Raw genomic sequence first — 26,305 nt, 5'->3', positions numbered from 1 at the left:
GGACCGCCCTGTGTCCCGCTGGCTTCGGGCAGAAGGGAGTTGTGGTATAGAGCTTGGACTTTAGACCAGAATCCCTGGATTCAGCTGGGCTCACCACTGTCACTGTGTGATCTGGGACAAGTCACATCCTTGGGCCTCAGTTTCCTCGGGTATCATATGGTCATGATAATTCTAGCCCTTTCCTCATAGGGCTGTTGTGAGTTTGAAATGACTTAATAAATGGCAAAAACATGTAAAATAATATTTGGCACATGGTCAGTGCACAGAAGTGTTCACCACTGTTATCTGCTATTTGGTAGAGGCCCCTGGGGAGGGGCCCTCAGGGGACAGCTGACCCTCCTTGGGGGCAGCGCCCCCTGCACAGGGCTGGGAGTGAGATGAACATCTGTCGGTGCCTTGTAGTAACTCCCAGTGGCCATGGCACAGCCCCTCGACCAGGCCCCCCATTCAGTGACTGCCCCCCCAGATGCCACCCTGTGCAGAGCAGGCTGCTGGCACAGGAGTCGTGGCCTGATCGTGATCCACTGATGCCAGCCCAGTCAAAGCTCATTTCACGCTCACTCACCAGCACTAACGTTGACAGATGTTTAGCAAAATGAAAGTCCATTAATCTGGGTGTCGGGTAATCCATTTTTCAGTAGTGGGGCCTTCCAGGCAGGGCCCGACAATTCCCACCACCCTCACCTGGGATGCCCTCCCCACCTCCTCCCTCCCTCCAGGTCCTCCAGGCCTCAGCTGCCCCTCTGGCCCCCTCAGCCAGGGTGGGGCCAGGGGAAGCCCAGGCTGTGGCCCCCAGGTCTGGGTATGGGAAAGCAGGAAATGCTCTGCCCCCAGATCTGCCGTTTCTGGGCCTGGGCCCCTCCCCTGGGGCCTGGCTAATGTGCCACCTCCTCCAGGAAGCTCTCCCTGACTCTCAGCTCTAGCCAATCCCCCATGATAGCCTTCACTCCTTGCACCCAGCCCAGCAGTGGGGGACCGAGGTCTGGACTTGCCTCCTGAGGTCACAGGAGCCCTGAGCTCATCTGGAAGTGTCCCGAAAGGAGGGGCCAAGTCCTCCCATTCTCACATTCCTCCCCGTCTCTCGCCCCTCTCATAAATACCTCATGACCTGGATCTGAAGGCCTTCATCCCAGCCACCCTTCCCCGGGTCTCCTTTGGGAGAGGGGCTGGAGAAGCTCTAGGGTCTGAGAGGAGAGAGGTGTGTGACCCTGAGGAAGTCTCATCCCCTCTCCGGCCCTCAGTTTTCTCAACAGCACAATAGGATAATAGCACCTACCTCACCCAAACCGTGAGGCTACCCAAGTGCAGACTGTGAGGTCACATGAAACTTACAGGGCACCAGAGCAGGGTCGGGGGGAAGGAGGCTGGGAGTATAGAGAGGCTGTTTCATTTGCCACCATTCAGAAAATGTCACGGGCCTGGGGAAATGAGAGCTTGTTCCCTAGTGAGCACACACCCCTCTGTCCTCACACGCAACCCACACTCTCACCAACAGGCACGGTGCTGCCGCCCAGCATGTGGACAGGGAGAGGTCATGACAAGCCAGTAGGAGGGTGCTGGCCACCTCTCCCACCCCCTGGATGGCACTGGGGGCCAGGGCGGAAGGAGTGAAGGGAGACAGTCTCCAGAATATCATAACAGACCCTTGGAGAAGACAGTGGAAATCTGGGCTAAGCAAGAACAGGCTTGTTATCTGGGTCTTCACTATTGACTGGGGGTCCTGTGGGGACAAGGTGTGTCTCCCTCATTAGACTGGGGGTTTCCTGAGGGCAGGGGTGTCTCTCCTTTTGCACTGGGGGTTCTTGAGTATAAGGGTGTATTTCCAGGGCAGATATCCGTCTTAGGTCTTTTGCCCCCAACTTGTTGATGGGAAGGAGGTATGGTTGGGCCAATATGGGGATGGTGGGACAGGGGTCAAGTACCCTCTCTGGGCAGAGGGAGGCCTGCAGTGGACACAGCCCTGTATGGGGGTCAGGGGGCTGGGTTCCAGATTCCACTCTGCCCTGACTCACTGAGGGATGCTGAGCCCCCTCCACTAATATAGGCAGAGTTCGCTCCATGGGCATGCACACTCGGTTTAACACCTTGCGGCCGCCACCTTGAATCCTGAATAATTTTTGAACAAGGGGCCTTCGTTTTCATTGTGCTCCTGTCCCTGAAAACTATGGAGCCAGCCCCGAGCATAGGCCTCGGTGTTCTGTTCTAACCTGTTTTTCAGCCTAGGAGCCTTTCTGCACACGAAATACAAGGAGGGGTGTAAAGAGATCAAACTTGGACAAAGCTGCCCCCCCCATTTGCTGGGGCCCCTCCCCGCCAGCATGGGCCCTGGGGGCTCCTCTAGCCATGCCCAGGCTGGGGGCGGCTGGCCCTGTGCACAGAAGTGGGGCTGTGCACCCCCAGCCCCTCTCCTTGCCCCAGGGTCTGGAGTTCTCACCCCACCACTGGCTCCAGCATTGTTCTGGGGCCCCCCCGGCGTGAAGGTGCATGTCCTCACCAGGAGGTGGTAGTGTGTTAACCCTGTGAGAGAAGCAGCGGTCCTCTGGAACCTCTAGCCTACAGGGATGGGGCCCAGGCATGGATGCAGGTCTCAAACGGATGCAGAGTAAGAGGCGGCTTCCAGGATGTGATTTTACCTTCTCTCTTGTTCCAGGATGTGATTTCACCTTCTCTCCCATCCACCCATCCTCCAGCCTGAACTGTCACCCTTCCTGCTCCCCTCTTTGACTTTGGTCAGGCCCTTGCTACACTCCGTCCTCTGCAAGGAATCCTGCCTTAGCCTCACGAGTCACTGCTCCCCAGAGTGAAGGAGGTTGTCAGAGCTGGCTTTGATGGAAGAGGACAGAGGTCACCTGGGGTGGGGCAAAAGGCAAAGAAAGGAGTTGCTGTGGAGGTGGACAATGAAGTGCCTGTTTTGTGCTCGGTCTGGTGGGGGGCACGGAGGAGTCCGCCTGCTTCGTGTTTCTGCCCAGGCTGACCCTGGTGGGTCCTGAGATCCTCAGTCTAACAAACCAGACAAATGACCTTCCCCACAACCTGGCCGGCCTCTGAGGCCACGGCCCACCCCAGCCTGGCTGAGCAGTTACCCCAACCGGTGGAGAGACGATGCCCCGGTCAGCTCAGGGTAATGGCACGCGGCTACACAGGTGAGCCCTGGAAATCCAGGCCAACATGGGAGATCCGGTCACCTGCTCACCAGGGCAACATGGACAGCTTCACTCGGCACCACCTGCAGCCTGAGGGACAGGCGGGTTGCAAGTACGCGTGCGCACACACCAGGGCAGCATAGGTGCTCACAAATCCACACTTATGTACCCATGCAACTCTGCATTCACACACACACACACCTGAACTCACAGCCGCACACTCCTACCTGACTCAGATACACCTGGGCTCTCACACACACACCCCTTCATGTACCTGGGTACACACACGTGTGCGCACACACAGATGCACTCAACACACCTGCACACATACTTGAACACACACATACACCTGTGCACACACACACCTACAAACATCTGCACATACACTGCTGAGCACGCACACTTAATCTGCACTCCCAAATACACCCTAGCAGCCATGAATCGTCAGTGCACACCTGTCCATCCCCACTCAATCTGCACACACACACACACACACACACACACTGCCCACCCACTGCTCAATGTGCACAAAAAGGCACACACACATTCTGTACACACACACTTCTGTACCCATAACACAACTCCCCATAGTAGCCCCACTCCACTCCATCTACACACACACACACACACACACACACACACACTAGCACTCAGGACCCGGCAGTCATTGGGGCTGTTTGTAGCTCAGACATGACACAGCACAGATAGAGCCCCAGGGTTGCCTGAGCCTCTAAGAAGCCTGGTGGTCTGAACTGCAGGGACTTCAGAGCTCCCCTCCCCACCCTTGCCTCATTCAGAAGCCCAGAGAAGGAGGGGGCGTATCCCATGTTGACGCCATCAGGGGCAGAGCTGGGTCTCAGGACCATACGCTGGTGTGGGCCAGCCTGCTTTGCGACCCTGGGCAGGTCCCTCGCCCTCTCTGGGCCTCAGAGGAGATCATCTCAGAGGCTCCTTTTCATAATCTGTATTGAGAGGAGCCTCCTAAAAAGGGAGAAATCAGAGGCAGGTGGGGTGGCCTGGAGAGATGGGGGGAGGGTGCCGAGAGGGGGGCTGGGCCCCAGCGCCTGGAGGTGGGAGGGTCTGGTACCAGGATGACAGGGACCGCACTGGGAGCAGCGTGCTGGTAGGCACCCAGGGGAAGTTATGGGAAGGCAGAGCAAGGGCCTGAACCACCATGCTGTCGGCCACCTGGCTGTGTATGTTTACACCCTGAGGAGGCGAGGGAAGGGGCCTCCTGGGATTGTTGAGGGTAATGTCTCAAGCTGCCAGCTTCCTGGGGCGTGGGCGGCCTCCCCTGATGGCTCCATGGGCCCCCTGGGCGCTGCGGGGCGTGCAGGCGTCTGCCTGCACCTGCCCTCAGAGGGGAAGGCCTCTCGCTGGCCTGCTGGGGGTGGAGACCCAGCCCACCGTGCGAGCTGTTCCTCAGTGGCAGTGGCTTTGGCTCAAGTTTCAGGGTGGCCTGGAGCCAGGTCTGGTCTCAGACCTCAGGGCGCTCACCGCCAGCCTCAAGGTCTGCTTCTCAGAACCCCCAGCCTGCTGGGTCACCACTGGAAGACAGGCCACAGGCCTCTCTGCACCAGACCCAAGGGATTTGGGGTGGAGGGCGCAGCTCCTGCACTTGAGGAGCTGCTGGAGAAGGGGTGGGCACCTACCAAGGAAGGCCCAGGGGGAGTGGTGCCCCAGAGCGGCAGGGAGTGGTGTGGGCTTGGGAGGGGCTCCTGAGTTAGACACAGTAGGTTCAAGTAGTCCAGCCATGCCTCCTACTGGCTGTGTGACCTTACACAAGTCACTTCACCTCTCTGTGCCTCCACGTCCTCATCTGTAAACAGGGATGGTGAGTCTACCCTAGCCCACTGTTGGGGTGTCTGCTGACCAGCGGGTGAAGTGCCTAACACAAGACAAGCAGCCATCCGTGGTTGCTTTGACCGCCGCCTCACTGAGGCCAAGCATCCCTAGGAGCTCACACCCAGGCTCACTCTTTAAATGCTGTCCACAGGATGGCGACTCCCCCAGGTACAGATCTAACCCAGCCCTCGTCCCTGAACCCCAGACTCACATAGTCAACCGCTGACTCAACAGCTGCACTTGGACCTCTCATGGGCATCCCAAACCCAGCACCTCCAGAGGACTTCCAGATCTCCGCCCCCATAGGCTCCACTGCCATCTCTACCCCGCCCACACCCCCCACACCCCAGTGCAGACACTCCTTCCTTCCCATCGCTCACACCAACGACTGTGGAGTCATCCTGACTCCCCTCTGAGCCTCTCATCCCACATGCACTCCATTGGAAACCCAGCCAGCCCCCCACCCCGACACAGCAGGAATCCCCCGCACCTCACCACTCCTGCTGCCAGCAGCTCCTGTCGGGATCATTACAACCACCTCCAGCAGGGCTCCACCCAGCAGCCAGAGGGATCCTTTTAAACCTATGTCCCAACGCATCCCTCCCTGCTCAGAACCCCACAGTGGCTCCCTTCTCACTCCCGGTAAAAGCCAACATCCTTCCCACAGCCTCTGGGTGTCCTACATCATCTGCTCTGTCTGCCCCTTGACCTCGTCCCCTCCACCCTCCTTCCCAGCCCCAGCCTCCTTATGGTGGGTAAACGGCTTTTACGCTCCTCATGTTGTGTGATTGTTACACCTGTAAGGACTGCAGAGGAAGGGTCATGGCCCCAATCTATTGATGAAGAAACTGAAGCAGAGAGGCCAGCTGGCTTGCCCAGGATCCCACAGTTAGACACAGAGCTGGGGTCCTCGGTCCCTCTGATTCTCCCTATCTCTGGCCTCTGACTTCAGGGACTCCCAATCCTTCAAGATAAAACCCCCCAGCACCCAGGCAGCACTGGGGCAGTGATGTGGGCAGAGTCCATGGGGCCCTTGGGGTGTATCTAGACCCTCAGGCCAGGCTGGCAGGATGGCCTGACAAAGCCAGCAAGAGGCAGCTCATCAGCAGCTCCAGCCAGTGGAGGGTGGACCCTCAGCTGACGCTGCCAGGTATCCCCACCTGGCCTTCGGGGTGGCTTGGGGCCAGGGAGAGAGGGAGCGAGTACCCAATACATCACCCACCTCGGTGACCCATGGGGATCCTGCAAGGGCAGAGAAGAGGGTGGAGAGAGGAGGAAGAAAAGAGGAGTGGACAGAAAGGATGGGCTGAGTAGGGAGAGAGGTAAGGGAGAGTATAGAAAAGAATGGGGAATTCCCTGGCGGTCCAGTGGTTAGGACTCCACGCTCTCACTGCCGCGGGCCCGGGGTTTGATCCCTGGTCAGGGAACTAAGATCCCACAAGCCACGTGGCACAGCCAAGAAAAAGAACGAAAGCGGGGGCAGCATCCCAGGCTGGCAGAGAGGAGAGAGGAAGGTGGGAAGGAGATGGGGAGGGGAAAAAGGTGGGGCGGGAGAGGCAGGGATGGAGAGATAGGGAAAGAGAGAGGAGAGGCGGAGGGTAGAGAGAGGGTGGGAAGCAGCAGGAAGGAGAGAGATGAGGCAGCGGAAGGTGGTGAGGGACGGAGAGAAACGGGAGAGGAGGCAGGAAAAGAGAAAGGGAGAGAGAAAGGAGAGAAACCCAGAACCTGGAGAGAAAACTGAGACAGAAGACAGAATGAGGCAGGAATGAAGGTGCTTCCAGAGCAAGGTGAGAGGCCAACCAGCCCCAGGAGGCTGCCCCCTGCTTACCGCCCTCACCCACCCCCAGCCCCTTCCACTCACCTTGTCAGCCGACTGCGAGGTACCAAAGAAGATGGGGATAAAGGCGAGCCAGACGATGCAGGTGGTGTACATGGTGAAGCCGATGGGCTTGGCCTCATTGAAGGTCTCAGGCACTCCGCGCGTCTTGATGGCGTACACGGTGCACGTGACCATGAGCAGCATGCTGTAGCCCAGCAGGCAGATGAGCGACAGGTCCGAGATGTCACACTTGAGCACGCCCCTGGCGAAGCGGGGGTCGAGCGTCCGCTGGTCCTGGAAGTCCACCACCGAATGGGAGGGGTCCACTACAAACCACACGCAGATGCCCAGCAGCTGCAGGGAGATGAGGCTGAAGGTTATGGCCAGCTGCGAGGCAGGGCTGATGAAGCGCGGGGCGCTGACCGACCGCTTGCCCTGCTCGAAGATGCGATAGATGCGGTTGGTCTTGGTGAGGAGGGCCGCATAGCTGATGCTCATGCCGAGCCCCAGGAAGATCCGGCGTAGAGAGCAGGTACCCAGGTCGGGCTCGGCGATCATGAGGAAGGTGGTGGCATAGCACAGGAAGATGCCCGCCAGCAGCACGTAACTCAGCTCGCGGCCCGAGGCCTTGACGATGGGCGTGTCGTTGTAGCGCACGAAGGTGACCACCACGAAGAGCGTGGCAGCGATGCCCACCACAGCCAGGAAGAGGGGCAGCACGGCCCAGGGTGAGTCCCACTCAAGCTTGATGATGGGGATGGGCTGGCAGCCCGTGCGGTTCTCTGTGGGTCGCATGTCGTAGGGACATGTCTTGCAGGTGTAGCGGTCCACCTGGTACTGGTACCCCGTGCAGGGCTCGCAGTGCCAGCAGCAGGGCATGCCCTTCACCGACTTCTTCCGCTCACCTGGCTGACAGGGCAGGCTGCAGATGGAGCGGGGCAGCTGCTGCCCGCTCCCTGGCCAGTGCATCCGCTCTATCTGGCAACAACAGTGCAGAGGAGAAGGCCTCAGGACACGCCGCCAAGTGCCCTGGACCGCCCCACTGGTGGCACCAATTTGAATCACTTAGTTAGTGAGTTTAGTTAGATGGCTAAAATCCAGCTGCCCGGGCCCTGCCAGGATCAGCTGAATCCAACAGCTGCATTTAAATAAGCTCCCCAGGGCAGGATTCAGACCCAGCTGACCATGGGGGATCCTGCTCGAAAACAAAACTCCCAAGGGTCGTATGGAGAAACGCCCAGAGACCGGCAGTGACAACCTAGGGTCACATGGCAGAGTGGAGAGAACCCAGCAGTCCGACTCCCAGCCCCATGAGGCCTTGCTATTCAAAGTGGTCCCCAGACCGGCCACATCAGCATCACCCAGGAGCTTGTTGGAAATGGAAAATTTTGGTCCACCCCAGACCCACTGACACAGAATCTGAGTTTTAACAAGACCCCGCAGGTGACTCCTGTGCACCCTCAAGAAGTGTGCTATGGGGGCCTCCCTGGTGGCGCAAGTGGTTGAGAGTCCGCCTGCCGATGCAGGGGATACGGGTTCGTGCCCCGGTCTGGGAGGATCCCATATGCCGCGGAGCGGCTGGGCCCGTGAGCCATGGCCGCTGGGCCTGCGCATCCGGAGCCTGCGCGTCCGGAGCCTGTGCTCCGCAACGGGGGAGGCCACAACAGTGAGAGGCCCGCGTGCCGCAAAAAAAAAAAAAAAAAAGAAGTGTGCTATGGCTCAGCCCACTGGGCCTCCTCCAGGCGGCACAGGGACTTGGGTTCAGAAGAGAACAACGAATAAAGATTCAATCAGAGGACCACTAATGTGTGCCCACAGGTTAGCGTTTCTTTGCATCTTGCTCTAAATGAGTGCTAGTCACTGTTACATGTCTCTGAAGACACAACTGCTGCAAGCTAAGAGGCGATAGAAGCTGGCACGCCCTACTGAATGTGTCACAAAGTTCTGGAAAGTAAGCCAGAGCCCCATAGAGCTCCAGGCACTGGGCAAAGGGAGCCTGACTACACTTGGGAGCCGTATTCAAAGCATCAGCTCTAAACAAGTGGCTCTTAGGAGAGTTCATGCTTAGAGAACAGCAGGCTGTGCTCTTTGCCTTAAGACGTCGTCCTCCTCTGTCCAGATGCAGCCCTCCCCTTCCTCACCTCTCTCCCCACCGAACCCCCCCAAAACTTTGAGCCCCTGAACTCCAGCGTGACTTCATCTATCCAGAGTTCTTGCCCTGCGAAGGGGCAGCAGGCAAGAAGACCCCAGGCCAAGGGAAAGGGCAGGGGCAGGAAGAGCAGCAGAAGCCCAGCCACCCTGTTCTTCTGCTTCAGGGTTGGGGGGCTCAGGGCCCTCTGAGGTCTAGGGTGGGGCATGGAAGGAAGCCCCAACTTGGCAGCAGCAAACCCGGGGGGGCAGGGCTAGTCGGCGGCTGCCTCCCCCTTGGCCTCCCCTCCCGGGGTTGGGGTGGCCTCTCTCCGCCGCCTAGCCCCCCGGGACCCCTCCCTGCCCTCCCGCCAGGTGCTTACTCTGAGGTGCAGGTGGTCAGTCCAGGAGCCGATGACCTTGTACTCGGCAGAGCCGTTGTGCAGCTGGTACTGGTAGATGTCATAGCGCCCAGGTGCGTCTCCATTCTCATTGAAGGTCACAGGGTTCCCCGCGATGCCTGCGGGGGCCCGTGGGGGGTCACACACTCAGCTTCTTTGCTGAGCCTTCACCCAGAGTCAGGAAGGATCATGAGCCCAGGGCAGAGACACCTCTGTATGGAACCCCTTGGAAGCATCTGAAGAGACCCCCGTGCACTCCCACCCCATGGAGCCCCAGGACCCCCTCCCCAGGGTTGGGTGGTGCCCCCACCTGAGAAATTGACGCTGCGGATGTACTTGAGCAGCTGGGTACCGTCCACAGGGTCCATGCGTGGGCAGAGCCCCACGCGGCCCGGACACAGGTCACGGTGCATGGCGTGCAGCGCATGGCCCATGGCGTACACAGCGTCAATCACAAACTGCACCTTCCCCTCCTGCTCGTACGCTGAGTCCTGCCCAATGCGCTCGCGGCCTGCAACGACATATTCAGAGTGGGGGCGCCCATGAGGCCCACCATCCTCACAGGTGTATGGTGGGAACCACAGCAGCCCCCTGGGGCCCCGAGAGCCCACCTGGGCACACCTAGGTCTCCAGGCCCCTGGTCCAGTGCTCGTTCCATCACCCCAGGAGATGGTCTTGTGGAGGGCCCGGGGGATGGTCCTGAAGGTCTGCTGCCCTCACTACTGTACCGCTGGACCCTGTGCCCTGAGGCCCCAGAACAGCCAGGGAAGGCTCCCTTGTCCCCATCACCCTTGGAGGGCAGTGAGCCTGCAGGTCTCCCTGTGGCCGTGGTGCTTGCCTGCCCTCCCCCAGCCTGGCTTGGACCAAACACGGGAGCAGCTGGCCCTCACACAGGCAGGAGCTGTGACTGTCGATGAGGGCAGTGGTGCCCTACAGCAGCTCTCCCATGGGTAGCCCCAGCACAGGGTACGGGTGGGGAAACTGAGGCCCAGAGAGGGGGAGAGACGTGCCACAGGTCCCTCAAGATTCAGGACACCAGATGCCCTCAATGACTTCCAGGTGCCCCAGACACCAGAAGGCACCATCACCCCCATCCACTCCTCCCCCATGCCAGTGACACTCCGCCATTAGCCACGGTGAGTGAGCTTTGCAAAATGGGGAACCCACCCCACTCACCCACTTCTCACTGCAAACAGCAGTGGCTCCCCAGGGCACTGTGACCTCCCATCCTCACCCCCTGGGCTCTGGGCACACCCAACCCCTCTGCTCTGGGCCCTGTGCAAACTCTTTGGCTGCCTGAGGTCTCGATGTCCTCTTGGTAAAAAGATCATCATCCTGCCTCACAGAAGTGCTGTGAGGCTTAAATGAGATGAGATAACAGAAAACACGTGGCACAGAGTAGCTGACTAAGCCACATGGTTATTATATTTAAGTGGTCAGAATAGAGGGTTTCTAAGGTGGGCTACAGAGGTCCCGGGGCCAGAGCAGGCCAGGAGGGCTTTCTGGAGGAGAAGGAGCTCCTGGCCTGGGCCCTGGGTAATAATGATGATGAAGAATAAGGACTGCTAACTTCTTTTTTTTTTTAACTTGCTCCTGTTTATTTTTTTTTTTTTAATTTTTAATTTATTTTTGGCTGCACTGGGTCTTCGTGGCTACACATGGGCTTTCTCTAGTTGTGGCGAGCAGGGGCTACTCTTCCTGGCGGTGCACAGGCTTCTCACTGTGGTGGCTTCTCTTGCTGCAGAGCACGGGCTCTACGCACGTGGGCTTTGGTAGTTGCAGCATGTGGGCTCAGTAGTTGCAGCAGGCGGGCCCTAGAGCACGCGGGCTTCAATAGTTGTGGTGTGTGGGCTCAGCAGTTGTGGCACGTGGGCTCTAGGGCACATGGGCTTCAGTAGTTGTGGCATGCAGGCTCAGTAGTTGTGGCTCACAGGCTTAGTAGTTGTGGCACACGGGCTTAGTTGCTCCACAGCATGTGGGATCTTCCCAGACCAGGAATCGAACACATGTCCCCTGCATTGGATTCTTTTTTTTTGCGGTACGCGGGCCTCTCACTCTTGTGGCCTCTCCCGTTGCAGAGCACAGGCTCCGGACGCGCAGGCTCAGCGGCCATGGCTCACGGGCCTAGCCGCTCCGTGGCATGTGGGATCTTCCCAGACCGGGGCACGAACCCGTGTCCCCTGCATCGGCAGGCAGACTCTCAACCACTGCACCACCAGGGAAGCCCCAAGGCAGGTGGATTCTTAACCACTGCACCACCAGGGAAGTCCCAAGGACTGCTAACTTTTATGGAGCATCCACTCTGTGTCAGGCACTCTTCTAAGCTCTTTATGTATATTAAGTCATTGAATACTCAGAACAGTGCTATGAGGTGAGTAACTATCCCCATTATAGAGATGGAAAAACTGAGGCACAGAAAAGCTCACTGGCATTCCAGGACCACAAACAGCTGGATTTGCCAGGTGCTCCAGTTCCAGCCTGTGCACCACACTACACCTGAGAGATTGTAAGAGCCTGACTGCAGGGGGAGGGCAGGAAAGGGTGGGGGATGGGGCAGGGGCTCTGAGGTGAGGACACAGGGGCCGGAGGATGGCAGAGGAGAGGAAGGGAGAGCGCTAGGGAACCCCAGCTTCCCCTCCCACAGCCGCTGCATACAGCATGGCCTGCAGCCTCCTCCCTCAAGGCCAGGACAATGAAATTTATACACACATACACACACACACACACACACACACACACACACACACACACCCCCCACGCCTCCGTGCTGGAGGGCCAGTGCTGCACCTTACAGAAGTAATTCCCCAGAGGCCAGCAGGGTGAGTGGCTGCACCTGTGTCCCACCCTATGGGCCACGGGCCTGGGTCTCCCATGTCTGTCATGTGGGGGGTCAGGTTGAGGCCCCAGGGACCCACAGATCACCCCCTAGATTCCTCTATTTTTATTTATTTATTTATTTTTGTGGTACACGGGCCTCTCACTGTTGTGGCCTCTCCCGTTGCGGAGCACAGGCTCCGGACGCTCAGGCTCAGCGGCCACGGCTCACGGGCCCAGCAGCTCCGCGGCATGTAGGATCTTCCCGGACCGGGGCACGAACCCATGTCCCCTGCATTGGCAGGTGGGCTCTCAACCACTGCACCACCAGGGAAGCCCGATTCCTCTATTTTTAGCCAATGCATGGTCACTGTGCCCTGCTGCCCCGGGCTCCCACGGAGCTGATGGCACATCTCATATACCTGTCTTGGCCACCAAGACTCTGTGACCAAGGTCAGAAACTGACTCCAGTACCCCAACCTCAGGGTCAGAGATCAAAGGTCCCCAGTACACAGACTGGACAGTTTAGGGGCAGATGCCCAGTTGGCTCTGGGGGCACTGCTGGGTCCAGAGAGAGCCCACAGCTTTTACGGCGTGGCCTTGGGGCTGGAGACAGGGTAGTCTTCAAGGGGACTCACCTGGCTCTCCCAGGGCTCAGCTAAGCCCCTGGCTACCCACTACGCTTCACTCACACAAGACTGTCTGGGCTGAAACCCCAGCTCTACCATGTACTCTAGCTGTGACCTTGGACCTGCCACCTCATCTATCGGGCTTCAGTTTCCTCATCTGCAAAATGAGGATAATGATGGTACTTACCTCGTAGGTCGGGATAGGGTCCCTATGAGGATAAATCGGTTTATATTCACAACGGGTCATAAAGAGGGGCCTGATGCTTGCCAGGTGCTGCAGAAGTTTGTTAAACACAAGGGTACAAAGAGTTCTAAGCCCTGCCTGCCTCGGAGCTCCTGGGACAGCAGAGCTTTGCTAACAGGCAAAGCTTTCTCTAGGCCACGGCACAAACAGAAATGGATGGACAGGAGAGGCAAGTTCTCCAGCCTCAGCAGCCTGCCCTCTTTTTTTTTTTTTTTTTTTTTTTTTGTGGTACGCGGGCCTCTCACCGCCGTGGCCTCTCCCGTTGCAGAGCACAGGCTCCGGACGTGCAGGCTCAGTGGCCATGGCTCACGGCCCCAGCCACTCCGCGGCATGTGGGATCTTCCCGGACCGGGGCACGAACCCGTGTCCCCTACATCAGCAGGCAGACTCTCAACCACTGCGCCACCAGGGAAGCCCTAGCCTGCCCTCTTGTTCAGGGCTTCTGATCACAGCTTCTGAGAGCCAGGAGAGAAGTGCAAGGGACAATCCTGTCCCCAAAGGGTGACAGAGGGGCCTGTGGCAGGGTTGCATGGAAGGCCTCAGACCCAGACCCCACCATCACCCCCAGCCCCCAGGTCCTGCCCTCTGTATCCCACTGCTCCATGCTCCCAAAGTTCCCATCATGCCCTCATTTCATATGGATGAGAGACTGAATTATTAACCAGGACGGAGGGGGAGGCTGCAGCCACTGCAGAGAAGCAGCAGCTCTATCCCAAGGCCAAGGACACACCAGGCCAAGGGACCCTGGCTGAGACGCCCTCAGCCCCCTCCTCTCCCTATCTTCCCAGGGGTCCCTCCTCAGTGGTCCAGCTGAAGCATCCATCCCTGGGCCACTCAGGTCCAGGACCACGTGCTCTCACTGGGGTCACGAAGCCACCTGCACCGGCACTGGAATACAGATGACCCCACAGGAGGTCCTCACCAGGGGAGCCCACCTCTGCCTGGGGGAGGCTCCCGTGGGAAGGGCTTTGAGGTCCTGTGGGCTGTGGGCTGTCAGTGGCCCTTGGGCACTGACCCTTTGGGATCTCCACCCCAGAGTTGTCATGGTGCCAGCCATGGACTTCTAGAGATTTCCCGACACACTTTCATGTCCTTGACTTTCATCTCAAGTCTGCCCCCAATTACAAATGAGATAACAGGGCAGTGAGGTGCCCTGAAAAGGGCCTTAATTTGAAAGGAAGCGGCGGGCCTTGAGTGTGACCCCCTACACACACACACACACCCCTCAAACTCCAAGGGCACTTCCCCTGAGCCCCACAGGAAGCAACAATGACAGAGCCTAAGTGTGCTCCCTTTGGGGGAGGGGGAAGGGATCACAAACACAAGTCAAACAAGGTCAAGACATGCTGTCCTGAACGTTGGAAGCTGTGCCCATAACCAGTGCAGCTCTCTGCACACCTTCGACTCTTCAGCAAATAACTCTGCAGCATGGCTGGTGCTTCCTCTTCCCCGAGCCTCTGGGACGTAGGCCAGACTGGCCCCGGTCACAGAGGAGGTAACTGAGATTTGCAGGTGGTCGAGTATGGTACCCAGAGTCTTGAGGGAATCCTGGCCCCCAGCAGGTGTTCCTACCCACCTGGGGATTGGCCTGGCTGGTGAGTGGCTGGGATTTGAACCTGGATCTCTCTGGCTCCCAAAGAATTTCCACCACCCTGAACTGTCTGCCTCCTTCTTCTCCCTCCATCCAGCCCCGACCTGCCTTCCCCCTTCTCTGGGGCTCAGGCCTTGCCCCAGTTGTCTGGCCAGGTCTAACCAGGAGCTAAGGATCCCTGTCTCCAGGGCTGGAGGAGGCAGATGGCCATGGAGGGAAGCGGGGGGTCAGAGAATCCTCTTTCATGGGTGGTTGGGACCCGCAGGCCCAGACAGGGGAACCACAGTTCTGGCAGGAAACAAGACACACATTTCCGAGAGCTCCTAGAGGAGAGAAATTCCAGACACATGGCAACAATGAGAGCAGCAACAGTTTGAAGATGTCCTAATTGTGTCCTGAGGCACAGTGAGCCAGAGATGTGTTTGGCTCGGCCACAGATGACCGCCAGCCCCGGACATCCGGGAGAGGATTTTCTCCTCAAAACCCCCACAGCTGTGGTTACTACAGCGACTGCAGCCTTTGTCTGCAGGTTGTAAATTGTAATTGAAATGAGTTTTCAAGGTTGAAATAATCAGAGTTCCTCCCTGTCTCCCTGCTCACCTCTCCACAACTACTCACCCCACCCAGCCGCAATCCTCCTGAGTTCTAGGCTCATGTGTACACACACACACACTCCCTCACATAAAGGTATACAAAATCAGCCACATATACCCTCCCATATTTTCACATCTACACATATAAAGTAGCAACACACAAACCTGCATGCATTTATATACATCCCTATACACACATCTATGTTCAAACATGTAGAAACATAAGTGTCCATATAAACACATACTCTATATATTGGGTTGACCAAAAGTTCGTTTGGGCTTTTTTTAAGATTTTTTTTTTTTTTGATGTGGACCATTTTTAAAGTCTTTATTGAATTTGTTACAATATTGCTTCTGTTTTTATGTTTTGGTTTTTTGGCGCGAGGCATGTGGGATCTTAGCTCCCCGACCAGGGATCGAACCTACACTCCCTGCACTGGAAGGCGAAGTCTTAACCACTGGCCCATCAGGGAAGTCCCTCGTTTGGGTTTTTGTAACATCTTACGAAAACCCAAACAAACTTTTTGGCCAACCCAATACACAGCTACACAATTAGCATGACACTCCTACAAGCATGTGGTCATTCAGATTCACTGTCAGCTGAGAAGCCCCACAAGCAGGTGCTGACAAGGATGTGAGTGCAAGTGTTTCATCTGGGAGGTGATGGCTGGAAGCACAAATTGAGGGTGAGGAAGTGAGGCGGAGATGGGAAGGGATGGGAAGACACTAATGCCCGGTGTGAGGCTCAACCCTGTGGCGGGCTCTAGAAAACTGTGTAGCCTATGCCTCAGGGCTGTCCCATCTGAGGGGATAAATAGCCCCGCTCCCACCAGTCTCAGGCTGCAGACTGCTCCCGGGGGCATTAACTCCATTGGCAAAGCAGGGCTGGGGAGTGCCGAGGGGACCTGGGGCACCACACCCACAGGTTCAAGTCCACACGTGTAATCGGCATAGGTGTGTGGACATACCACACACATCTACACACATATAAACTTGCACCTACATACAAATGCGCAAACATACACACCGGTTTTCATCCCTTGTGCAAACTTCCAGGGAGCAGGATAAGAGGGTCCTAAGATGCCCCCCCAAGGGAGAGCTGTCTAGTGTGTGGTTCTGCCCTGGACCAGCCATATGACCCTGGTCAAGTAAAATTTACATCCCCCAGATGTAAATCCAGGGTAATAATACTTACCTTGAGGGGCCACTGAGAGGATTCAAGGAGGCGCAGCCGTAAAACACACAGCATCATGCCTTACACATAGTGCTCTCTAAGCCTCCGTTTTCCTCTCCTCCCTAACACTTCCCGGCGGATAACTCCCCACCCCCGGAGGCCTCCACCCCAGCCCTGGGCTGCACCCCCATCCTGTCTGCAGCCCGGCACGTGCTGGGTCTTCCAAGACCCCCAAAAGATGAGCTTGGGGTGCCCACCTCATGGGCAGGGGCCCAGGTCAGCTCACCCACTGACACTCAGATGGGGGAGGAAGCTGCCACCTGTGCTTCCTAGCCAGTCCCCCTCTTTCCTGACTCTGCCTGTGGTTGAGCCATTCTCCTCATCACCTCCCTGGAACACACAGGTCTTTCTGAGGGTCCCTGAGTCCTGCTCCGGAGGCCAGGCTCCAACACCCCAGCATCCCCAGAAGTCACAGAGCAGGTTCCCCATCCTTGTCTGGAGTCGCACCCTTGTTCTTCAGCCCCATTCATACCACGGTGTCTGCCAGCCCCTCCTCTTGAACTTTCAACCTCCATCAAGCCACCTGCTTTCCGGGTAGGGCACCTCTAAACAACTCAGCCAGGTCCCCCAACCCCTAGATCTGTTCCGCCAACTCCCGTCCTGGGGAACCCTGAGCCAGCCCCAGTGTCTTGGGGGGTTAGGGGTGGGGGCCCGTAATGGTCACCCCCTCAGGGGCGGGGAGGTGAAGGGTCTTGCCCAGCAGCGGGGGCAGGGGGTGGTGGCTCCTGACTCTCTTCCAGGTGCTCTCTTTCTGGCTCTCAGTGGGGGTACAGCCCAGGGCTCCCCAAACTTGAGCCAGCCTCAGGCCCCTTTTGAAGGAAAACAATTCTGTCCCAGGATGATCCTAGGATGAATATGGCCCCAGGATGAAAATACTGACATCAGAGGCTGAAGCCCTGGCAGTGACAGCTACTTCCAACTGCAAATGATCACAGGAGCAGAGAAGTTGTCTTTGCAATCTGTAAAGACCGCTTTCGGAAGGCCGTCGAATGAAAATGCCAAGTTCAAGAATCGTCATGGAACTCCTAGGTTCCTGAGAGTCTGACCTCAAGAACGTATCCCCAGATGTCCACAGACCCTAATTCAAGAAACAGGACGTGGACGTCCGGCCAGATGGGAGCAGCTTGACACGCCACCACCCCCCCCGCCGCCATTCAGCCTCTCACTGGCCTGCCAAGTTGCTTAGCATCTCTTAACCTCGATCCCCTTGTCTGTAATGAGGTCGGCTCCCGGGACCATTAGAGAAGAGTGATACCTGCAGCAGAAGCCACACTCGGCACCTGCACAGGCCAGCTCCCAGGGAAGGCCGTTCTCTACCCCTCACTGGTTCTGCCCAGCCCAGGGGCCTGGGCTTAGCTCTCCCAGACTGGGTCAGACTGGGGCCAGGGGTGAAGGGGAGGCAGCTCGCGGGGCCGAAGTCACAGCCAACCCCCCATGTGGATGCCCCTTCTCCCTCATCACCCAGCCATGCTCCTTTTCCTTCCAGGAGCATCTAGATTTTCCTCTACTGGATCTTTGCTGTCAACATAGAAATATGTTTTCATTTCTTCCATTTAAACAGAAACCCTTTCTTGACCCCACTTTTCCCCCAGCTAGCATCCCTCTCTCCCTGTTTACAACAAAACTTCTCAGAAGGGTTGTCCTTACTCACTGTCATCAGTTGCTCTCCTCCATTTTTCTCCTGACCAACCCCAGTCTGGGTTTTGCACCCACCTCTCCCAGGAATCTCCACGTGGCTAAGCCTGACCCTCCACACACACCCCCATCTCAGTGCACCACCAAGAACCTCAGAGTCATCCTTGATTTTCTGTCATCTTTCTCTCACCTCAAATCCTTTAGCAACCTCTGAGGCCACACTGCAAAACTGATAAAGAATCAGACTCCTTCTCACCATCTCCATGGCCACCACCTGCTCCAAGTTCCCATCACCTCCCACTTGGACTACAGCCCCGGCCCCTAACTGACCTCCAGCTCTGCCCTCACCCCCATCTCTGCTCCAGGAGGCAGCCAGAGTGAGCCCATTATAACATAAATCTGATCACGTTAACCCTTTTTCAAACCCTGCCATGGCCTTGTCTCATTTGGCATTAAAAGACTAAATCCTTACAAATTGCCGACAAGGCCCACAGACCTGTGCCACCCCACCCCACCTCTAGGACCTCATCTCCTACCTGTTGATCTCTCTGCTCCAACCACATGGGTCTCCTCACTGCTCCCCAGACCTGCCAGGCCTGAGCCTACCTCAGGGCCTTTGCACACGCTGTGCCCTCTGCCTGGCATGCTCTTTCCCATTCACCTTCCCAGTGAGGACTTCTGACCTCCTGATTTAAAGGTGCAACATCCCTAGTCTCCCAGAACTCTCAAGTAGGCCTGCTGGATCTGTCCTCTCTGGTCTCATGATTAAGCTCTCTGGAGGCCCTCAGCTCTGACTACCAGGACCACACCATCATGTACCACCTTGTCTCCAAGGCCTTATCATCTCCCACCTGCAGGGGGAGCCCCCCAGGGCAGGTCTGTCCCCTTCACAGAGCCCAGCACAGGGCTGGGGACACAGTCAGCCTCTGAGTAAACGCCAGCTGAACAAGTAAGAAACAGCACTGAGGGGAAGGGCTCAGGACCCCTGTGGCCACCAGGTGGCTGACGGCTTGGGCAAACGTGAGTTCCTCTAATGAGTGGCTCAACCTGGCACATAGTAGGTAATCCCAAATGTGGGTCTTCCTTCCTTTCCCCAGGTTCCTTTAGGAATGTGGAAGTGAAAAGAGCCACAAAGCCAGGCTGGAATAGCCAGAGGGCCCTGGGGCTGGGACATCAGCTGGCCTGAGGCAGGACATCCCTGGAGCCAGATGGCCAGAGTTCAAATCCCAGCTCTGCCATTTACTACCTGTATGACCTTGGGAAAGTCTTTAACTTCTCTGTGCCTCGGTTTTTTCATCTGTAAAATGGGTTGCTGTGAAAAGCAAATGCAAAACACTAAAACAGAGCTTGACATGTAATAAATGCTATATAAATATCAGCTGTTATTATTGTTATTGCTGTTGGCACAGGCTGGGTGATCAGCATCTCCCCACACATCCCCAGCTGCCATGCAGCCACCCTCCCTCTCAGAACTCCCGTCCCCTGGGAGCAGCGGGCAGTAAATTTCTCCTATCTCCTCGTAAACCAGGCCTTCCTCCACTCAGCCATCACCTGGCTGGCAGTCCTGTCAAAAAGACGGATGCCACATCTGCCTTGTTTACAGCTTGAATTCCCAAGCCCTGCTCTGAGGGCTCCTGGGGAGGGGGCCAGGAGAGGAGGTGGGAGGTGGGCACTGCCCTCCCGCAGGCCTTGACAGCTGCAGAGACGCCCTGCTCCGTGACCCCTATCTCGCTCAGGTGTGGAGCAGCCCGCAGGCCATCTTCTAGTGCTTGCGGCAGATCACCTCCACTCCTTCTCTGGGAAACCATGAGAGGCAGCTCTGCTAGGGACAGGGCTCTGGGGAATGGAAGTGGGTGGTATGATCCCCATTTTACAGATGAGGAAACTGAGGCCTCAAGAAGTGACCTGCCCCAGGTCGCACGGCTAGGAAGTGGCAGCACTAGGATTCACACTCAGTTCAGGGGGACTCTCACAGTTGTGTATTTGAGAAAGAATGGGTGCCCACGACCACTTGCCGCTTTGAGACACACCAGCCCAGTCTCCAACTGCCAGGGTCTGCCACTCTTCTGAGACTCTCTGGCCACGGAAGCCCTCTTTGCCAGCCATTTGGCATGTGGAGGCAGTGAAGAATTAACACCCTCTGGGAACAGCCAGCAATGATTGACGGGAGTTGGTGTACACACACCCCAGCTCCCTCACACCTCCAGTGGGATGACTGCCAGGCGTGCTCCTTTCCGTCTCCAGAGCCCCCGGGGGAGTAAAGCTCCAGCTGTTCACAGTGGTAACCTGCTTGGTATCACACCCTTTATGTCTGCCTTCCCTCCCCTACCAATGTTTCCTGGGATTCTCTCCCAAAGAAACGACTGGCTCTCAATTCCCTGTCTTGAGGAGAATTCAACTTTTTTTTTCTTGGCCGCGCTGCAAGGCTTGTGGGATCCTAGCTCCCCAACCAGGGATCGAACCCCAGCTCTTGGCGGTGAAAGAGCGGAGTCCTAACCACCAGACCACCAGGGAATTCCTGAGGGGAATTCAACTTAACACAGCCTTGAAGGATGGATCGGATCTTTCCAAGTGTAAGACCCCAGCATGAGATGGTCCTTCCCACCCTCTGAGAAGGTCATCAGGCCCGTCTGTTGCCCTGGGGAGGGAAGGCATGGACTTGGCAGAGCAAAGGGCAGGGGAACACAGGAGTGGCATCGCTCATGCTGAGATCCTGGGCAGGGCCTGAGGGACTGAGACAGGCAGAGGCTGGCTATTGAAATTGTTAGCACTGAGGGGACCAGAGTGGGCCCACCCAGTGTGGATGGGCAGGCAGCCTGGAAGAAGTGAGCGTGAAGCTAGGCTCGGGAGACAGAGTGAGGCAGGTGGAGAATACAGGGCTAGCTGAGGGCAAGCGAGACGGTGGCTGGGGACGTGGGCGGAAAGGAAGTGGGAGAGGCAGGTGGGGCACCAGCTGGAGAGCCGGGCTGCCTGGGTATGAATCCAGCTCTGCCAGTTCTCTAGCACTGCGAAGTTCACCCATCGCCTCAGCGTCCTCTTCTGCAAAATGGATGCAACACTTGTGACAGCCTATACCACCCACCCTCAGGATGGTGTCCTCCCCATCAGGGATCCTACAACCGACAGAATCCTTACGGCAGACCTGAGCTGTTAAATTACCCAGTTGCAGGTAAATCCCACCTCTCCCCCTCCCTCTCTATCAACAACAACCACCATTTTATCAGCGCTGATCATACACATCCTTTTTTTTTTTTTTTTTTTGTGGTACGTGGGCCTCTCACTGCCGCGGCCTCTCCCGTCGCGGAGCACAGGCTCCGGACGCGCAGGCTCAGCGGACATGGCTCACGGGCCCAGCCGCTCCGCGGCATGTGGGATCTTCCCAGTCCGGGGCACGAACCTGTGTCGGCAGGCGGACTCTCAACCACTGCGCCACCAGGGAAGCCCCATACACATCCTTTTTCAGCCAGCTTCTTCATACTCTTCAGACACATCACCCATCCTCCCAACAACCCACTGAGATGGGTGGTGACTTCCCTGCCTTCTCTGAGACTCAGAGAGGTTAAATAACATGTCCAAGGTCACACAGCAGGGAGGAGGCAGAGTCAGACCCAGACCCTGACACGTTGACAGGTGCCCGGTCCACAGCCCGTACTCCACGGGTGTAACCCCAGCCCTCCTGGCCTAAGGGACGAGCTCAGCTCGAACCTGGGGGGGGCCAGGAGAAGCCAGAGCTGCCTCCCCCTCACCCAGGGTGGGTCTCGGATCCCACAAAGATTCCCAGCAGCTCCCCCGCCCCTCACCTCACCCAGAGATGGACGGGCTCACTGTGCCTGACGTGGGGCCACCCAAGGACCCTCACCAGCCTCTGCTGGGGCTTCAGATGCAGCGAGAAGGATCCAGGTCAGCTGGAATATGCTGTCCTTCCACCCCTCCCTGGGACACACACCCCAAGCTCATTCCGGGCTCTGATGCTTTGCTCACGCCTTCCCCACTGCCTGGGGTGCACACCGTCACCCCTTCTATCACCCACCTCTCCTTCTGAGGCAGTGGTTCCCATATTTGGCTGCACAGTAAACTACAGGGGCACCTTTTAAAAATCCTGATGCCCAGGTGGTACCCAGGGCCAATTACATCAGAATGTCTGGGGCTGGGAGCCAGGCATCGGTCGGCATTTGAAAAGATCCCCAGGTGATTCGATGCAAACAAAGCTGCTCTTGCCCGAGGTTCCCAGCCCTAAATACACATAAAATCCACTGGGAGAGCTTGAAAAACCACCCACCCCTGAGGTTCTGCTAAGTGGGTCTGGGGGTGGGGCCCTAGTAGAGCTCTAAAAGTTCTAGGTGATTCTGATGCACAGCCAGGCTTGAGCACCACCCTCTTACAGTTCACCAAGTGCCTCCAATCAGCTTTCTCACCTGCATCCCCAGACACCCTCTGGGCTGGCTCACCACCAATCCCATTTCTCAGATGAGAAAGCTAAGGTCCTGACAGGGTACAGCTGGCCTCAGGTTCCCAGTGAGACTCTACACTCCCCTGAATCCTGATCAAGCCCTCCTTCCCCACCTGCTCTGACAGCCCACACACCTCCCTGAGGGCACCTAGAGAGGTGCCCGCCACGCCAGTTCACCAGCAGCTGGGGAGTCCTGATGAGGACTGGGAGTCTGCAAAGAGCTTACAGGGACTGACCAAGGCCTTCTCCCTGCCTGCCCCTCCCAGACCAAGAGGAGACTCCAGAAAGCCCCTCTCCCTTGGTGAGCCAGACACAGGGGCCAAGATGCCCCCTTATCCATGTTGCCCCCACTTTCAGTCTCACCCATCCCCATCTCCAAGCTAGGTCTCGTGACCTATAATCAGGGTGAAGATACAATCTTCTATCCCCACTTGGGCACTTTTGAGAATAAAAGGGGATGCTCTCAATAATTATGCCAGGAAGAGAGAAGTAAACAGGATGCTCCTACCCATGAGGGCCCAGCCTCCCATGCCCAGGCATGTTTGTACTTCTTACACCTTTGTTGTGATTACTGCCTCATAAAGACCTTTGCTGTGCAGCCTTGGGCAAGTTGCTTGACCTCTCTGACCCTCCATAGCCTCCATAATATGGGGGTCATGAGTCCCTAGACTTGCTGTGAGGGTGAAATGAGATGATGTTGTCAAAATGTCTGGAACATAGTAAATGCATAGTAAAGAGTGGTGTTTATGGTTATTAGCTCACCCAAGAACGTCGCCCCTACGTAAGACAGACATGCACATATATACCTTCTCTTTTAGACCCTCATGTGCATACACAGTCACATACAGTCACGCACACAAGGGTGTACACACACTGCTGCCTACACCCACAGGAGTTTGCCTCCGTCCCCAAGGGACACCCACAGTCCTAAGTAGCCACGATTGCCCTGGCCACCAGAGGTCAGCATGCTCCCCACTGGCCCACCCACCTCACCATGCTCCCTCCTCCCCTGGCCCTAGTGGACCAACCCCCCCGCCCCCAACTGCCAGTGATTCCATGCAGCATGTCCCTGCGGCTGATCCAGTGGCCCTTGCTCATCTGGCCCTCTGCCCAAGCTGCACGCATCAGCCCAGGAGACTATAAGAGGGAGTTCATCATCTTTGCATGGCCACCACTCACGGTTGAGGGGTACACAGAGCCCCCCCAATGTCCCTGACGCCAGGTCCTGCTGCAGAGCTACCCAGGCAAAGAGTGCACAAGGACCCACATCCAACTGTAGCAAAGGTGAATGCGCCAAGATGGCTACCGTAGGGGTCTGAGGGCCTAGAACTCAGACCTGGGTCCATATCCTGCTCCACCACCTTTCATCTGCGGGAACTCAGGTCCCTTTACTTACCTTCTCTGAGCCTCTGTTTTCCAATCTATAAAATAGACCCATCGTCCCATCCTCCCATGGCTCATTCCCTGTCCTTTTCAGGACTCTGCTGAAACGTTACCTTGAAGGGAAGCCATCCTCTTTCTTATCTATTTTGTTGCTACTGCACTTTTTCCTTCTGACATAGTCTATAGTTTACTTACATATCTCGTTTATTGTCTGTCTCCCCATTAAAATAAAAATTCCAAGAGCTTTTTGGCTCTTTCATTCACTGCTATATCCATGGTGCTTAGAAAAGGGCCAGGGAGTGGGAGTCAAACTGGTGTCTGTTGAGTGACTGTGGGAACCTGGAGGGGTTAGAGATGGTTTCTGTAAAGTGCTCAGACCGGTGAGCGTTAGGATTCACAGGGCAGCTGGGGTCAGTCAGTTCTCTGGGCTTGCCATAGGGGCGTCCAGATGAAGCCCAAGGTGAGCAGCCAGACGGCACCTCTGCCCAGACCCAGGAGCCCCATTCCCCTACTCAGCAGCGTCCTACGACTGATGGTCTGAGAGATCACCGAGGTGTCAGCTACCCTAAGCCCACCCACCGGCAAGGCCCTGGTGTCAGACCTTGAGTCAGTCCTGGCCCCGCCCCTTCTGTCCCCTCCACCTTAGGGCTCCGCCCCTTCTGGCCCCCAACTCCACCCCCAGGCAGCACCGCCTGGGCCCCTGGACACTGCTACCCCTGCGGCAGTGTCCCGCAGCCACCGCCCACCCAACCTGACACTCTCAGCCTTCTCCCCCATAGCCCCACCCCCTCAGGGCCCACCCTGGCCCCGCCCCCTGAGGCTCAGTCCCACGCCCCGCCCCACGCGCGTGCTCACTGGTGCACTTCTTGACATGGCTGCCTTTCTTGAGCGCGTGGCGGCTCAACTTGCAATGGAAGTTGTCCTCCCAGAACTCAGCAAACCAGATGTTGCGCCGGTTGTTGTCCAGCGTGCGGCTGGAGAAGTAGCGGTCGAAGCCTGACAGGGAGCCAGGATGTCAGGACCTCGCGCCTCCCTTCCCCACCCGCCCCCTCCCCTTCCCGCTTCCCGCAGCTTTCACGTGGCCCAGGCAGAGGGAGGCGGAAGGGAAGAGCACATCCTCTGATCCAGGGCCCAGCCGGAAAAAACAAAATGTGGACCATTTCATTTCCTTCACAATGAAAAGAGCTGTATTCAATTCCAGGGAGAGCCTGTGTAATCTTACAACTGCTTCCTTTATGGAAGAAGTACAGGCTGAGGGTGTTTCCGCTGCTTCTTAACCACCAAAATGGTAATATGGGGCCTCTTTGAGAAGGAGTCACCTGGGGGCCCTGAGATTAGAGCAGAGAGGCTGGTGGGGGGCAGGCACCCAATACTGGGAGCACCTGAGCATTCTAGTTCTGAAGAGGAGACCGGACCAGAGATTGTAGGGAATGACCCAGGTCACACAGATAAGATGGGGAGCTGGATCTTCCTCCTTCAAGTCCAGAACATCCCCATCACTGAAAGAGGCAGCCTCCTTCTCCAAATGCTCCTAAGGGCTTACCCACTGTGCTGTAAGCCTAGAAAACCCCATCCCAGGGTAGGCAGGCTGGTGAGTGAATATCCCCTTCTCTCTCCTACCAGTGCCCCCTCTATAAATATCATGATCATTCCGTGTCATGGGCACAGTTGTCTGACTGTTGGAGCTGTCAGAGAGGTGCTGGTACTGGTGGGGGACTGGCCTTAGAGCAGAGTTTCTCAACCTTGACCCATCGACACTAGGCCCGATCATTCTTTGCTGGGGTGGGGGGCTGGAGCGGCAGGGGGCTGTCCTGTACGTTTCAGGATATTGAGCAACATCTCCGGCCTCTACCCACTAGATGCCAGAAGCATCATTCCCTAATCGTGACAACCGAAAATGTCTCCAAACGTTACCAAACGGCCCTTGGGGATCAAAATCACCCCCAGGTGAGAACCACTGCTCTAAAGGCTCCTCTAATGTCCCAGAGGTAAAAGGGATTTGTCTGGCAAGTCCAGGGTTCAGATCCCCGTTCTGCCACTCAATAGCAAGTATGTGTCACTTACTGCCACTACATGTCACTAAATCTCTCTGATCCTTAAATGTATTCACCCACTAAATGTGGATAAAAGTTTCTTTTGGGGTTGCAGGGAAGACTGAATGAGATGTCTGTAAGGGGCCTGGCGTTTGCGGGTACCAAGAGCCATAGTTATTGTTATTTTGTGTTTATTATGGCTTGAGGCTGAGAGGGGAGGTGTGGAAACTTCTGCGGCCTATGCTCCCTCTGCCTCAGGGTGAGTAGAGGACACGGCGGTGTGACCCACATCCCTTCCCTGCTCAGGCCTCGGTCTCTTGGAAAGTTTGGTGGAAGCAGATGTCTGCAGGCCTCTCCGCCTCCA

At 56.9% G+C, this 26,305-nt stretch overlaps 1 protein-coding gene across 3 annotated transcripts in view; it reads right to left on the bottom strand.

Annotated features, from left to right (window-relative positions):
* Positions 1-26,305, bottom strand: part of GRM4 (glutamate metabotropic receptor 4) — a 102,082-nt gene that overhangs the window by 6,480 nt on the left and 69,297 nt on the right. For 2 of the 3 annotated variants that reach the window (XM_060109691.1, XM_060109693.1), the window contains exons 5-8: positions 24,764-24,904; positions 9,646-9,846; positions 9,318-9,454; positions 6,850-7,785 (exon numbers count right to left, since the gene is read on the bottom strand). In XM_060109691.1, coding sequence (XP_059965674.1) covers positions 6,850-7,785; positions 9,318-9,454; positions 9,646-9,846; positions 24,764-24,904 — 1,415 coding nt within the window. The remainder of the gene's footprint in view (positions 1-6,849; positions 7,786-9,317; positions 9,455-9,645; positions 9,847-24,763; positions 24,905-26,305) is intronic. The other variant, XM_060109692.1, reaches the window with a different exon arrangement.

The sequence above is a fragment of the Mesoplodon densirostris genome, chromosome 10 (assembly GCF_025265405.1).
Source record: "Mesoplodon densirostris isolate mMesDen1 chromosome 10, mMesDen1 primary haplotype, whole genome shotgun sequence".
Lineage (NCBI taxonomy): Eukaryota > Metazoa > Chordata > Mammalia > Artiodactyla > Ziphiidae > Mesoplodon > Mesoplodon densirostris.
The sequence above is the reverse complement of the archived record's forward strand: the minus strand, read 5'-3'. Positions and strand labels throughout refer to the sequence as shown.